A 15,818-nucleotide genomic window follows, 5' to 3' on the forward strand; every position below is an offset into this window, starting at 1 on the left:
AGGTTGTTTTTACTGATTACATGTAATATGAGATTTGTATAAATCTGGTCATATTTGTAGTGGATGTAAACTACACACAGTTGGTTCATAGTAACTAATGTGGTAATGATTTCCAATAAAAAATGACAAAACAAGAAAATAAAAAATCGTGACCCTACAGGCTTAAAAGTAGAATTAATATGACTCCTGTTAGGGATATATTATACGTGATGGGTCTCCCCCCGCCCTTCCCATCATTTTTTTTCCTGGTGTGTTTGTTCAAACTGCAATAGGGTAACAATGCCCCACTTGATTGAAATCACTTACTTAAAGTAAGGAGTAGATTCACGGCCAGCTTTATTAAAGGCCGGAATCCTTAAATTTGGCAATGCTGTCTCGCCGGCCTAAACATGAAGCTACATAGCATGCGTGCGAATAGCAAAATTGATGTTGACTCTTAAAGAAACGGTTTTTTTTCCAAATTTGGACAGAAGATTGAGATTGCGATGTAAGTGGAAAACATACATTAACAATATAAATATCTAACACACTGGCCTTAAAAGTTCTAAAAGTAAGACGTACAAAGTAGTTGTGGATGTGATAAACCAGCATGAACGAGTGTTACATTCAGAGTTTAGCAGTCTATGACATAAATGCCAAGATTTTGTTCAACAGACAGTACACTGTAATAACGATGTACAAATATTTGTTTTGTTTGTAAATAACACATGTATGTACAATGCTAAAATAATGCCGAGTGTTGGTGACTGTCTACTCCCTGCGAGATAGTGGATAATTTTGCATGGTTTAGAAATTAGAAGCTGTTACATTTCCGTTGCTTTTCTCTTGGGAAGATATGTTACGGTGAAGGAATTAGTGATTTTGTGTTCCACCGTTTTTGTTAGGTTAGGCAGTTTATCTGTGGTTTTATGCTCTTAGAGGTTTGTTTGAGTTTGTCTTGTTTCCAGAATTCTTGTTTGAGTGTTCTAGTTTAACCCTTGCACTTAATACAAGTAAAACCTCAGCGTGTGGTACCTCATGCACACAACTTTTCTCAGCATTGGTGTGGAATTTGCTTTTTGCGTAAACATGTTTTAAGCCTCTATGTCATGGTTATAGCTTTTCGACGTCGCTAATTTATTTTGCACATGATAATTAAGAATATTAATGACATCAATATTGGATATTTATTATATTTGATGATTCGCCACATGTGAAAAGTACAGAATTCTCCGTGAAATGCAAAAAAATGTAATATATGTTTCTAACAACTTAATAACTAACAACTTAATAACATACTGCTTTACTTATGAATATGGTAGCGAATACAATTTGAGCAAATGAAGTGACTACGGGATGAATAGGCTATATAAAATTATTACTTTTTACGTCTGTAACTTCATTCTCTAATGTTTCTTCAGAGTAACATCGGCTGGCTGATGTCATGGTTTACAGGGTTGCCAAATTAAAGGCTCTGGCCGCCAATAAAGCTGGCCATGGTAGATTGCATTTTTCTCATACTTTGACTAGTAGGGGAGACATACAGTGAAATGGTATATCTTATTCTCTTACTTAAAGTGAACTTATTCAGACAACTAAAAAATTATTAACTTGGACAAACCAGCCCTCTAAACACAATGATTTGCAAGTTGAATTTAATGTGTAGCTTTCATATTCAACTTAAAGTTAAACCAAATGCCTTGAACTGCAAACATACCTTCATCACCCTGCCATTTTGAAAATGCTCCTTTTCTCCAAGTCTTCCATTTCTTTCAGAACCGATGCAACACTGTACCTCAATTCATGAAATTTGGACACTGACACTTCGAATATCTTAACCTCTCCATTACTTAGGCAAACTTCAAAAAGGATGGTTGGTTCCAGGACTCTTGACAAGTGACTGCAGGAAGAAAACAATTTTAACATGCAGAGATGTGCTGCTATGAAATACAGTACATAAAAGTCCACATTCTCTTTTTAATCATTGTTACCTTGTACATGCCTGTAAGGAAATTTAGTAACTAAATACAACTAACAAACATAACCCAAATTTACGTTCCTTCATGAGATGTAAATCTGATCTCTAGAAAATCCATGATGAAGCAATTTTCCATTTACCATACAATGGAGCAAAGAGGCACAAGCATTATTAAACACAATGTTCCCAGCAATAAAAAAAATGTCCAATTGGTCATTATTACAGTTTTGCATACTAGTGGCAAAAATAATTTGAGTTTGTGTTTTCAATCCACTTTATGCACATTAAGGCTAATCAGGACTGGACCTACAGTTTAAATTGGGATCCAAACCACTGTGTGCCTCCACTGGGTATCAAACTCAGGACCCCTTGATTACAAAAATCATTTGAGTCATGCCTACACAAAATAACACGTAACACGATTTAACTGTAACGAAATTTTTTTTTCAGTCATCATTGACTGTGCCCGATCCTGCCCAAGTAGGGCTTCAAATTTGGGCATGCTCACATTACTCTTGCAGGCACTAGAAATAGATTTATTTTACTTACATCATAAAATTTACTACTTGAGTACTTTAAAACTTTCAATATAAATTCAATATTCACTCACAAATCAAACAAGAGTACTGTGGATGCAGTATCCAGAGGGGATGATTCCCCACAAACCCCTTTCAAATACGACCCTACTGATATCTAGAATTTTATATTTATGTAGATTCACTTCATTTGAAACCTTGGCATTGGAACAGTGGTGCTAGTTTAAGGTATGGGGAAGACTGTAGTTGGCATATTTTACAAGGTTTCAGAAGTCTTGGTGCTAGTATATCCTAGAAAGGAATAACAGAGCTTGGTAATACAGGGTGTTCATAAAGTCCTGGTACCATTACAAAAAAACATAGCTTGGAAACTACATGCAATAGAACAATGCTGTTGATTGTAAAATGATCTACAACTCTCCACATTTATATGCCATACACCTCAATGTGTGCCCCTCTAGTTGCTCTCAGAACATCAAGACTGTAATCCACTTCTACCCATACACGCCCCAGCATATCACCAGTAACAGTTAGGATACTCTCAGTTATTCTTCTTCAAAGAGTAGCAACATCTGGAACAGGAGTGCGGTAAACACAATTTTTGACAAACCCCCAGAAGAAGAAATCCAAGGGTGTGATATCAGGTACTGTTCACGCATGTTGTAGCAAATGCTTTTTGTAAAGGTACAGGGACTTTATGAACACCCTGTATAACACATTGCCCACTGCCCAAAAATAACTGGAAATATGTTTTGTGTGATGCAGACAACATGTGCTACCACTAACAGGTTACGACTGCTTATTACACCGATTTCAGAACAATTTTAAATCATTCATTACCTGGAAGATATGGTGATATCCAATCTCCATCGGAATTTTTCCAGTCTTGGGAAATGAGGATAGCTTTGAGAAACATTTTTGTTCAGATTCTGAATTTTTGGCCCATATAACACACTCACTAAATCAGATATATAATCATTTGGAAACCTGGAATTATTACAGAACAGCTTTAATATCAAAAGAAAAACATATTCATAATATCATGTGGTAATAAGATGATAATACACATATACATATACACACATCTGTTTTACCAAATATAAACAATAAAGTAATTATGATCTACTAGCTGGTAAATGAATAAACAAAATAAAAATAAATGGGTTGAAAAAAGAAAATGTATAAATGAGGAAATACCAAAAAGATATAATGCTTAATGCATTTGAAACTAATGTTCAGCTAAAAAAGAAGCAAATCTTAGTGATCGGCCTTTACTTGTTTGAGTTATAATTTGTTTTTTATGCTAACATGGTTGATGATCAATGCAGTTAATTAAGAAAACTTTCATAAGAATGCAAAGATAAAAATCGCATGAAAGAATACTTTTACATCAATATTGCGACTGCACAATCAAAGCAGCAATAGCTACAGAGAAAAGAACCTCAACATGGACACGGCTTGAACTAGACCCAGCTTGCCTGGTGATAATCGAGTGGAAGTTCAGACATCAAAGAGATGACACACGATTGGCCCAGGATCCACACCAGACGCCTCCCACAGCAAATACTTAATACTGGCTTCAGACATATTTCTGTACTTCAATCCCTGAAGATGAGAGAGAAATCTCTAAAAGTTTAAGCCAAATATACCTTTTGTATGTAGGTTTGCATTTACAATAAAACAAGCCATGCTAAATGTATAAATGCAATCATACCCTGTTATTGAGCAGGGTATATCGTGCTTTCACTGAAGATCCAACCGTAACTGCAGCCACGAGTCTGGATTCTAGTATTTATTTTCACATGGAAGAAAATCAGTCAATGCCCCCATCACAAACCAATGATGCCACAACTGTTCTGTCATTTTTCAGAAACCAGAAATACATTCAATAGGATACAAGGTCTTTAACGCTCGCAGCAGAGAAAGATGTGGAACATGGATGGAAATTATATCCCTCTAATGGCAACTTCAACTTGCATATCAAATATGATACCACTTTTGTGTTGCTAATGTTTTCTCGAGGTTTCATACACTGACATCAACCATACACTGTGCTAGTGTTATCAGAAGCAACAAAATTTGTAGTAAAAATGTAACTTTCTTTTTCTTTTCAGAAAAAAGCTTACCTCAGTTCTTTTAAGTCTTCTTTAAAAGAATCAACCTTAACAGTTCCTACAGGCAGCATAAGAAATGACGTTATAACAGTTAGAATGCCAGAATAAAGTTCATCCAAATGTGGAACGGGGCCAACATGGCTTTCAATTTTTTCCAGTGCACCTTCAGGTATTGGCCTCCTCTCTATTGTATTGATTGCCACTGGAATAACAGACAGAAACAAAATAAGAATCACCTTTCAGTGCTGACATGGTAGGTGGTACATATTATTTAAATATGTCTTACACAGATTGGCTGTCAACATAGGAATATTCATGTTAAACATCCTTCACTATCTACGTATTAACAATACAGTATCTTGACTTTCTTTTCAAGGTGTCCCGTAAGTAATGTTGGACTTTAGTACAAAAATTAAACAGCCATATAAGTACAAGAAAAAGCTTAACTCTTCAAATACAAACGATTATATTCTATGGTCTTGTGCAATGTTACAGATAAATTGTGGATTTCCTGGATAAAAGAGTTCCCAAAGTAAAGAACACTCAGACACCTACCTCAACACATTGAAAAGATCTCAAAGCATCTGTCAAGAGGAAAAGTGTAATTGGTGTGTGGGGTAAAACCTCAATTTTCTCCAGGTCTCCGCACTGGTATTTGTTGCCCTGGCGGAGGACAACTTGCATTCTTGTCTATGCCATACTTTATGGTTTTGACGTTGAGGTTTGGTTTAAGTCCACATTATGCACAGGAAGGTTAATTGGAACTGGACCTACACTTTAAAGTGGGATCTCGACCACTTGTGCCTCCACTAGGTTTCAAACCTGATGCCCCTTCATTAGAAGATGACGACATTACCACTATGCAATTGGGAAAGTCCATTTATTTTATAACTTTTTATTTGGATGAAATATTATTCCCAATGGAAATGCTTATTTGAGTAGGTTGCTTTGTATTTCTCTACCATTTTTTCCCCATTTTTGTTCATATTACATTTTGTAATCTGAAGAAATGTCTCAAACAAGTAGGGGTAATGTTTCCGAATGTTTAATGATTTCTTCAAAGTTTCATAGGAGAAAGACAAAATATCACAGAATTGTGGAAATGATTGTTACAGTAAATTTCAACCTTGAAGAAAGTAATTACCACTGTTTGGAGTTCAGAAAAGTGCAATTTATCAGTGGAAAAAAAGACGTAAAAACTAACTTATGCAATCATCTGCACTTACCAATAACAAAACATTTTTAGTTCATAGAAGAAAGAAAAAATATCCAAGAATAGTTATAATGATTGTTATAAATATTTCTATTATGAACACAATAAAAATATCATATAAAAACTGTTTTGCTTACGTATTTGTGAGTCTAACTCAATATTTATATTTTAATATTGTAAGTCAGGGCATGAAATTTCAAGTTTGAAGTCAGTCGCCAGTCTAAAATCTTTGGTCGCCACTATTTTATATTGATAAATAATACAACTATGAGCAATTATTAAAAAGAACATACCTTAGGAATTAATGTTTGTGTAGTGCTGTCATTCTGCACTGAAGTACCACTTATCAATCGCAGCTGCTGGGTCAAACTCTGACAAGGGGGGTCCATTTACAGAAACTCTGAGCAAATCGTCTAGTGTCTCAGTCTTCAGAGAGTTCCTGTAAGCAGTCTTAAGTCTGTTGTGACAGCTGAAACCTCTCTCACATGAAGCTGTGCTCACTGGTAGAACAGCACAAAATGTTAAAATCTGGAGCAAATTGGGGAATCTTGCTGAACACTCCTTACTGTGAATCTTCTCCAGCGTCTGATTCCAAGTCATAGAAGGAAACAAAAGTTTGTATTCTGCCCACTCTGCTAACAGAACATCCAATTTCTCATTATAAAGGCTCGGGTTCAAGTACATGTAGAGCTTCTTTATTTCTTCTATCCCATACTGAAGAATATTTTCTTTGGGAGGCCAACCCAAGGTGTCGAAAACATGCAGAGATGCAATCACATCTGTTGATATAGATTGCAATCTTTCTGTGATGTACACCTTCGCATTGTTAATTAAGTTTCCTCTAACAGTCTGAAACTCTTGCTCTCCATTTTGAATGTTTGTGAGCTGCACATCCCTGATCTGCCCTGAAATGGATACATGGTCCAAGAAATCTTGTTCGCTTGGTCCAACATTAGATTCCAGGTCAGCCAAAACTGAAATACAGTGTTCAATTCTTATTTTCAGAGATGAAATCAAAAGATTCTTATTTTGTAGTGCCATGCTTAAAGGGTTCAATTTCCTGTAGAAATCCAAAAGGAAGTACAGAACCTTAACAAATTTGAATTGCTTCAAACTTTTCAGCAAACCCTTAGCTTTAGCGCCATCATTGTCTTTTCCATAGGCCACCTGTTCAAGATGGGTCACAACAGCTTTCCATGATTGCAAGAGAGCTCTTACAGCACTTTCTTTGCTGGCTAACCACCTAATAGTGTGGATATCACTCAGTTTTAGAATTTCGTCTCCAATAACTTCTGCCGTTTCTCTCAAGAGGTGAAGTCTTTTAGCAGAGCCATGATAAAACTGAAAAATATTCCTAATCACGGAATCAAATGCTCTAAGATATTCAACTTCACGACACGCATCCAACACAGCTAACTGCAAACGGTGTGCAAGGCAATGAATATTTACCATTTTATTACAAATAGCTTTCATTTGCACAGCCAATCCTGATTTGTGCCCGACCATATTTGCTGCACCATCAGTACCCAAGCCTACAATGTAACACTTGTTTCTGTATTTATTTGGACCTATTGCCGTATCTAAATAATCAGTTACGGCAGTGAAGTAACTAGCAGAAGTAGAGTTCGGGAGCTCTATTACTCCTAAAATGTCCTCTTTGATGTGACCATCATTTGCATCCACGTATCGAACATACACATTTGCATGCTCGACTGATGATCTATCTGTGGATCCATCAATCAGAAGGCTGATGTATGTACTTTTCTTTATTTTCTCCACTAGATCTAACTTCAAAGTTTCAGCTATGAAATGAATAAATTCTCTGCATTGCTTTTCATTGCCATACTTAGGTAGAACACTCACACTTAATTTTCCTGCCAAACACAGCAGATCTACAAAGTCTTTAAATGGTTTCTCATGTTTAGCTACATAGTATGCTACATTAAATAAATTTGTAAGATGAGAAAACATCTGGTGATCCATTTTTTTAATGAATTTTGCCATCTGTGTTTCTGTCGGGCATTCTTTTGCCTTTGCACTGGCAACATTTTCACTATGGACTTTACTCTGACTATGCTTTAAAAAGGACTCCTTTTTAAAAGGTACAGAAAACCCATTGACCCATTTTTTATCAACGTTACTGGTAGGCACCTGTTTACAATATTTGCAAGATGCGACATTTGTTGCTTCGTCATACAACAACCACTCAAAATGGTTTAACCACTCTTTATTAAATTTCCTTTTAACTGGAAATGACACTGAATCAATATCGCATTTCCTTTTACCACTTTTAGCACAGCTGGGAGATGAGGTAAGCTGAACACTGCTACTAGCTGATTTTGATACATCACCCGTAACGAAAAAGGATCGTATGTTTGTTTGCTTCTTCTCCATAGCAGTAATTGAACAAAATAAAACTAAATCTCTGGAACCACTTCACTCACAGGCAACTACCACCGAACGAAAAAGAACGAGGTAACAGAACAAACGTTACTACTACGTCAAATAACGCTCACGAGTGCATTTATAGTATTCTTTTTTTCAATGAAACGAAGACTGGACACTAAGCGTGCGAGAGCAGTTCACAACTGTGAAAACTGAGTTTTTTCCGTGCACAAGCAAGGAGCCACGGTCTGCTCCACTCTACCCCTCAAGTCCGCACGGTGCACGTTGCATATTCTGTTCGCCACATCTTCGCGACCTTACCTCACTCACCCCTCTTCCTGCCAAAATCTCAACGCGTATCTCCGTTGACAGTCGAAACGTTGCCACATCTTTTCGCGCTTCTCGGGTGTCAGCAGCCAGCCCTCCTCTGGCTATGGTCACTGCATCGCCCAGCGACATGTTGGGGGAGGGATGAAGACAGGCCCGTAGCGAGGAATAGGTGAGGAGGCTGGCAAAAGAAAGGGGGCCGCCCCATAGAACGTTTTTTTTTTTCTTTTTTTTTTATGGCAGCAAAAGCAAAGTCAGGTTATGCGAGGGAGATATTTACAATTAGGAGATGTATATTCTAGTTACACACTGTTAAAATGTTGTTTCCCAAATTAGCAGTAATGTAGGTATTGTTATTTTAATTTCAATTTCAATTTTATGATTTGTAAAGAATTACGACTGAAGCTCTGCTGGCCCCTTGAGAAAAATCCTGAGAGCACCCTTGGACACATGCTCGTCCCTGAGAAAATAAACATCAATGAATAAAGTATGTATTTCACACATCACACACATAATCTTATTCAAGTCACAGAACTTTGCATTTTAGAGCAGTGCAGGCTGGCACTGGAACAAGATAACTTTAAATTGGCGCAGTCATTTTTTTAAGGGAACAGTATTGTTTTTGTTTTTAAAAATGTGCCCTGCCCTACGGAATAATTTACTTGACATCGTTTTGGAAAAAAATCGTATAAAAAGCACCTGCAGAAGGCGAAAATCCGTGATAATAAATAATTAAAGATTGTCGCTACCCTACATTCTCTTTCACTTAGCTTTATATGCGTAATAAACACAAGTACGTTAAAATAACAATACTTTTTAAAATTATTCTTAAAATCGATGTAACCAAACATATTTGTGGCTGACACATTTTAAAAAAGTAACATCCGCGAATTACTTTTTCAATGTATAATAATAATATATTTAATAATTTTATTTCTGTTCAGTAGACTTTTCATAGTCTTTGTTCTTGGGCGACGTTAATAAAGGTTTCTGTTATTTTTACTCAACCGTGATGATGTGGATGTGCGGTGATGGTATGAAAGTTAGGAAGGGACACCCAGGCCGGTATGTGAACCCAGAAACTCTGGCATCGTAGCACACTGTACTAACGACTTCGCCAAGAAGGTAGCATTTTGAGCAAAGCAGAAATTAAGTTTATATATATATATATATATATATATATATATATATATATATATATATATATATATATATATATATATTTCATGTAAGATATGATGGTGGCACCGAGGCACATAGTGCTTCGGATCCCACTTTAAACTGTTGGTCCAGTCCCGATTAACCTACTGTGCACTTAAAATGCCAAATCAATATCAATCAATTTAATATATGAACCAGCGAGTAGTGCATCTCCACTGCATATCGAATTAGGGATCCAGTTTACAAGGGGATTATATTCTGTACTCTTCATAGTTAAAAGTGTTAACCCACTGAGAAACCAGCCGGCAACATGGCGGATTGGTTGGCATATCGCCCTACAATGCCACGGGTTCCAGGTTCGAATCCTGACATGGGCATGGATGTTTGTGAGTGTCCATTCATCAATTCCATCATATCACCACTCATCCCCATCTTCGCAAATTAGCCAAAAGTGGCACAAAAAACGAAGTAAAATAAAGCAAATCAATCAATCAAACCACTGAGAAACCTAAGTTTTATATTTTGGAATCTCTCTAATTGAACTGGGCCTCCTCCAGGACGTAGTGATAACATCACTCTGAAATCAAGGGGAGCAGAATTCCTTGCCCGGTGGGGCTACAATGTAGTTCGAATCCCACTTTAAGCTTTAGGTTCAACCCCGATTAGCCTTTTTGGGCATAAAGTGAACTTTATAAAAACAATCTTTTGTTGAACTTGATATTGGTTTACATTTTTTACATGTAAGTTTGAATATGCATAATAATAATGACTATAATTAATAAACGTAATGAAAGCCGAAATGAACATTTTGCTACGCTTGGGAAAAAAAAAAACAGAAATAAAAAAGCAGTCGAACGAACCAGGGAAGAACGCCCTGTTCCCTGCTCTGTTTAAGTGGGGGGAGAGTGGGTGGTCGGACACTTGGCAACTCTTAACTTGCGGTGCGTTCTGCACCCCAAGATTTATAGTTGTGGTTTTGCCTCCGATGGGGGACATGGAGGTCCGATTAGATGGTGTCGGCGTTGAGTGGACACCGGATTTTCAATCGGCCCGCTTTCCAAAACCATGTACGAACGTTGGATTGAGATGTTCGGGCATGTTTGACACATATTTGAAACAACAAAATTTTAGTCGCCAGCCCCAAACTTTTGGTCGCCGAAATTTCGTGCCCTGTTGTAAGTAATATGCACTAAATCCAATATGAATTTATAATGATTGTGGAAGTACATTTTATGCATCCTCAAAATAGTTAGGTCTGTTTATACTTCCCAAATCCCAGTTATCGGCGAAAAGATGTAAAAGTCACTATTTCCCATAAGGCATTTATTTTTTATTATGTCTTGTTTATCATTCCACAAGCTATTCCTGTATTTATTTGCTGCTGGCTCCCACATGAGGCTCGAACAGGTGTCATGCTTGAGACCCTCCTAACGTAACTACAAAAGCATTTATGGACATTTTTAGCAATTGGAAATTACACAATAGCTTAGTAAACAGACTAATTTAGAAAATCACTTCGCACCCTACACATGACCTAGATGGCAGCAGCAGTCCATAACTAGGATGACAGTAAATGAATGACTAGTGGCAAGAAAAGTATTATGTAGAAGTATACGAAAGCAAGAAAAGTATTATGTAGAAGTATATGAAAGCAAGAAAAGTATTATGTAGAAGTATACGAAAGCAAAAAAAGTATTATGTAGAAGTATATGAAAGCAAGAAAACCATTATCAATCAAACATGCAGTAAGTAATCACTAGAACTCCAAAGTATGTGTTAACAGACATAAATAGAAATGAAACAATGTACAAAATGTGACTGTAGCATGATGAATTCGCGATTAAAAAAAGGAGGGTCATTTTGCCCTTCAGTATACTGCTACATAATAATTTGTCTGCTAGCAGTTATTCATTTGCTGTTATCTTTGATATGGACTGCTGCTACCATCCACTAAATGTGCATGGGGTGGGAAAGGGTATTTCGTCGCTAAATGATTTTGTTGTAAGGTAGGCAGGTCAGGTTTAGAGCTCTTCACATTAATAAAACATCCATAAATCCATTCGTGGTTAAGTTAGGTGGGTCAGGTTTAGGGCTCTCAGCATTAAACTAACACCCATAAATGCATTAAACACCTGTTCACTATTACCTGGTCTTGAGTTCAAAATCTCTTTGAGCCTCACATGAAAATCTGCAAAAATTCATGTCAAAGTCGACCGGAAAACAAGAACGCCCACTCGAGCAAGCTATATTTCAAATATTAATTTATCTGGTAAATAACACCTAGTGAAGCTTTTAGCTGTTCTAATTAGTGTCTCCAAGCTGAAAACTTACTCCCACAAAAGTTTCAAGTATTCTAAAGCACTTCCTAATACTCCTAACTTGCCAAAAATCATTAAACATTCAAAACCATTACCGGAAAGAACTTTCTCCAGAAAACATGCAATGAGTAATCATGAAGACTCCAAAGTTAACAGGTATAAGTAAGAATTAACCATGTAAAAATTGCGGTAAAGGTTCAGATTGTTTTATCACTTCTTTCAAACTCTCCTAGCAGGAAGACTAATTATTGTAGAATTTTGGCAATGATTGTCACACGAAATTTGAAGGGTAAATTTCTCGTATCGGACAAACGGCTAAAATTTGCTAGTTAATTTAATTTGAATATTCGTACTTACGTATTCTGCATTGAGAAACATTGCTGAAGGTGGCATTTCGCTTATTTCACAGAAATAAGCTCTATTTGCGACATATTGAGTAAGTTTTCTTTGGGAACGAGTTTACAATACCGGACCACTCTGCAATTTCTATGAAATTTCGCCTACTCACTAAGTGTGAACTCCTAATCACGAATATGCTTGTAATAATTGGCGGTCAAGTATGTAAATCGAGAAAAAAACTAAATAAACTATGTTTTTTTTAACGTAACGTAACACAGTAGCTCCACGGAAGACGCCATTTTCCCAACATGAAGAAATCAACGTGCAATACACTGTATAGTTCTCTAAGCCAAAATATTAATTTCTCTTTGTATTTATGCTAATGGAACCTAACCTAACCTCGTAGGCATTCCTCGTCGTGCATAAAGGAAGACCATTAAGGAATATCGAAAGAAAGATGGTTCCGAATTGCTGTGTATGGACAATCACCGTGGTAAATCGCAAGGTTATTTTATAAGTTCTACACGTAAATGTACAATTTTAACAAGTGACCGCCAAATATGAACTACAGATACGTCATCAGGACACCGAAATTAGTAAGTAGGCGAAATTTTATAGAAATTGGAGTGTGGTCCGGTATTGTAAACTCATGCCTTTCTTTGTTTATTTTTGCCTTCGGTAACACTCAAAATGTACCGTACTCGGGATGCAGTGTTTCCACCGAACTGCACCCAAAAATACCTACGTAGCCCCACAAACCATTCATACATAGCCCCACGAACCATTTCTGCTAAGGTTAGGTTAGGTAGGGTCACATATAGGTTACAATAGTTAAAAATTGGTTTCGAAAAAAAATATGCGTAGCCCCACACACCATTCTCGCATAGCCCCACGAACCATTGACACATAGCCCCACAAACCATTTACGGAAACGTACCTTCTTCAGCTACAAAAACACGTGTTTGGAAACACTGACCGGGATTGTCATCACACACACGCTACATCCACCTGGAAGTAAATGGATGCAAGAGCATTCGTGGATCGGTGACATTTATATAAAAAAATAGATGATTTACCGGCAAAATTCAACGAACGATGCGAGAAACACTTCCCCGAACTTCCACAAGTATAAAGAAACTGCATTCGGTAAGCAATTTCTCCTGTACATTTGAAGAAATCCGTTTGTCCGATACAAGAAATTTACCATTTGAAGTAATGAGCAATGTTTGGATTTCAAAAAAAGTTATCTATGTTGAACAAAACAACATAACAATTACGTTACGCAAGAATGAGCGTTTCCCATGGACAATGTATTTTCCAGGTCCAAAATCCTTTTGTTTCATTGCAATTTCATCATGCAATTTTTACATGGTTTCAATTTTGATTTACTTCTGTTAACACACATCACGGATTTTTAGTGATTACTTCAAGATTTTGTTCAATACATGCTTTCGTAGTTTGGTTAGGCAGGCCAGGTTTGGTTCACTGAGCATTAAAATAAAGGGTAAATATGCGATATCGCCTGAACGGATTTCTTAATTTTTACAGGAGAAACTACTTACCGACATCAGTTTCTGTAGAATTGTCGAAGTTTTTCGAGGCATTTTCTTTCACGGAAACTGAAAACTTCACCATATAATGCTGCAGAACAAGAAATAATTACTTTTTATGTAAGGAACTTGCATTTTCTGTAAAGCGACAACATTATGCCATTGTTTCCATTATGTACCTGCAGATGGCGCGAGCGTTGAAAGTCTTGCGGTCTCGGCAGTGTTTCCAAATGTGCCTTTTATTTACGAGAATTTTTTCTTTATTTTTAACTATGCTTACCTAACCTAACCTTGCCGGAAATGGTCCGTGGGGCTCGTGAATGGTTTTTGGGGTTATCGTGAATGGTTTTTGGGGCTATCGTGAATGGTTTTTGGGGCTATCATGAATGGTTTTTGGGGCTATCGTGAATGGTTTTTGGGGCTATCTGCCAATGGTTTGTGGGGATATCCGTCAATGGTTTGTGGGGCTATCGTGAAAGGCTTTTCGGGGCTATCCGTCAATGGTTTGTGATGACATAATGAAAACGGAACTACGTATTTTTTGGTTAAGAAAGTTGAAACACTGCATACCCACTCCTAATCGACAAATATAAGCACGGCGCGCGATGATCCACAGCTGTGCGCGCCATATTGCCTGTTACACAAGCGAAACAAGGAAGACAAATAATGATTTGTAATATGAAAAGTTGACACTATTTCACGGAAAAAGGCATAACTTCACCTTAAGGAATCTTCCGCAATGCAGAATATGTCAGTATCAATGCTAAAATTAACGAAAGAAACTAGGTGTTTGGGCGATATCGCATAATTACCAAATAAAGTCCTTAAATGCATTCTACTAAGGTTCTGATTTACTTCTACATTAATTCTCACTAGTCTACGATACTTACATTCGCTTGTCAACGGAAAATACATTGTCCATGGGAAGCACGCATGTTTGCGTAATGTAATTTTTAAGTTGTCTTTCAACATAAATAAATATTTTTCGAAATGTAAACAGTGCTCATTACTTTAAGGAAGGTTCAAATTTCGTATGACAATGATTGCTAAAGGTTGCGCTTAAGATACAAAGTTAACTTATTTTATAATTAAACTAATTTTCGATCTAATAATTTAGAACTTACAAAAATTATGATACATATTGAGTGACATACTACAGATTTTAATTCTCATCCTTACATTGAACTAGCAGCCGAAAAGTATTCTTTGATATTCCGCCTACATGTTTAGTCATCAACTTTACTTCAAGCGGTATTCTAGGTCCCAGAAACAAGATTCTCTCACTTTGAGAAACTGGTAGAATGACACCAGAAGACATTTTTATGAAGAATTGTAAATAATGAATTATTTCACACAGACTACTCACCACGCGATGTTGGTAGCGCGTTGTGAGATAAGGAAGATCCAGGCACAGACTATAGAACTCGGTCGACATGTTGAGATGTGACGTACTGTAGAAATTTTCAGCGAAATCGAAAAGTAAATCACTCCTACATTCATTCATTATTTCACCGTTCATTAGATCGTAATGTACATAATAGGTGCGTTCCGAAAGTCTTAACGAAACGAACGCATTTAACGAAAATAACTGGGCTCGTGAATCTGGTGAAACCAGTTATTTTACAGACTTATGGGACACACTAGGCGAAAGTGCAGGAGGAGTTTATTGTTTAGAGAAAGTTTCCACATGGCGTCCAGCGCAAGGAATGTCCTTATGGCAAACATAAACTCTACTGTGGACACTCTTACTCATTCTCATCACATTCCAAAAACGGTTAAGACATACTCATCTTCTGCATGTTGCTTCATCTGTTAAAATTATAATACATTTTCCGAACTAGTGCAGTTTGAATCCATCAGCACTCGCCATGTCTGAAACAAGCAGACGATTCTCACCGAACAACGATGGGTCATGGCA

The 15,818-nt window shown here is 36.9% G+C and overlaps 1 protein-coding gene across 2 annotated transcripts in view; it reads right to left on the reverse strand.

The window, feature by feature from the left end:
• LSm-4 (COMM domain containing 5 Like Sm protein 4) overlaps positions 1-15,253 on the reverse strand; it is a 28,649-nt gene extending 13,396 nt beyond the window's left edge. Inside the window, exons 1-4 of one of the 2 annotated variants that reach the window (XM_083120066.1) lie at positions 15,080-15,253; positions 4,620-4,809; positions 3,334-3,480; positions 1,697-1,879 (exon numbers count right to left, since the gene is read on the reverse strand). In XM_083120066.1, coding sequence (XP_082976192.1) covers positions 1,702-1,879; positions 3,334-3,480; positions 4,620-4,809; positions 15,080-15,218 — 654 coding nt within the window. In that variant the 5' untranslated portion in view covers positions 15,219-15,253 and the 3' untranslated portion in view covers positions 1,697-1,701. Of the gene's footprint in view, positions 1-1,696; positions 1,880-3,333; positions 3,481-4,619; positions 4,810-14,790; positions 14,831-15,079 lie in introns of those variants that run through there. The other variant, XM_083120067.1, reaches the window with a different exon arrangement.
• Between the last annotated feature and the right edge of the window lie 565 nt (positions 15,254-15,818).

The sequence above is a fragment of the Lepisma saccharinum genome, chromosome 3, assembly GCF_977018435.1.
Source record: "Lepisma saccharinum chromosome 3, izLepSacc3.1, whole genome shotgun sequence".
Classification (NCBI taxonomy): domain Eukaryota; kingdom Metazoa; phylum Arthropoda; class Insecta; order Zygentoma; family Lepismatidae; genus Lepisma; species Lepisma saccharinum.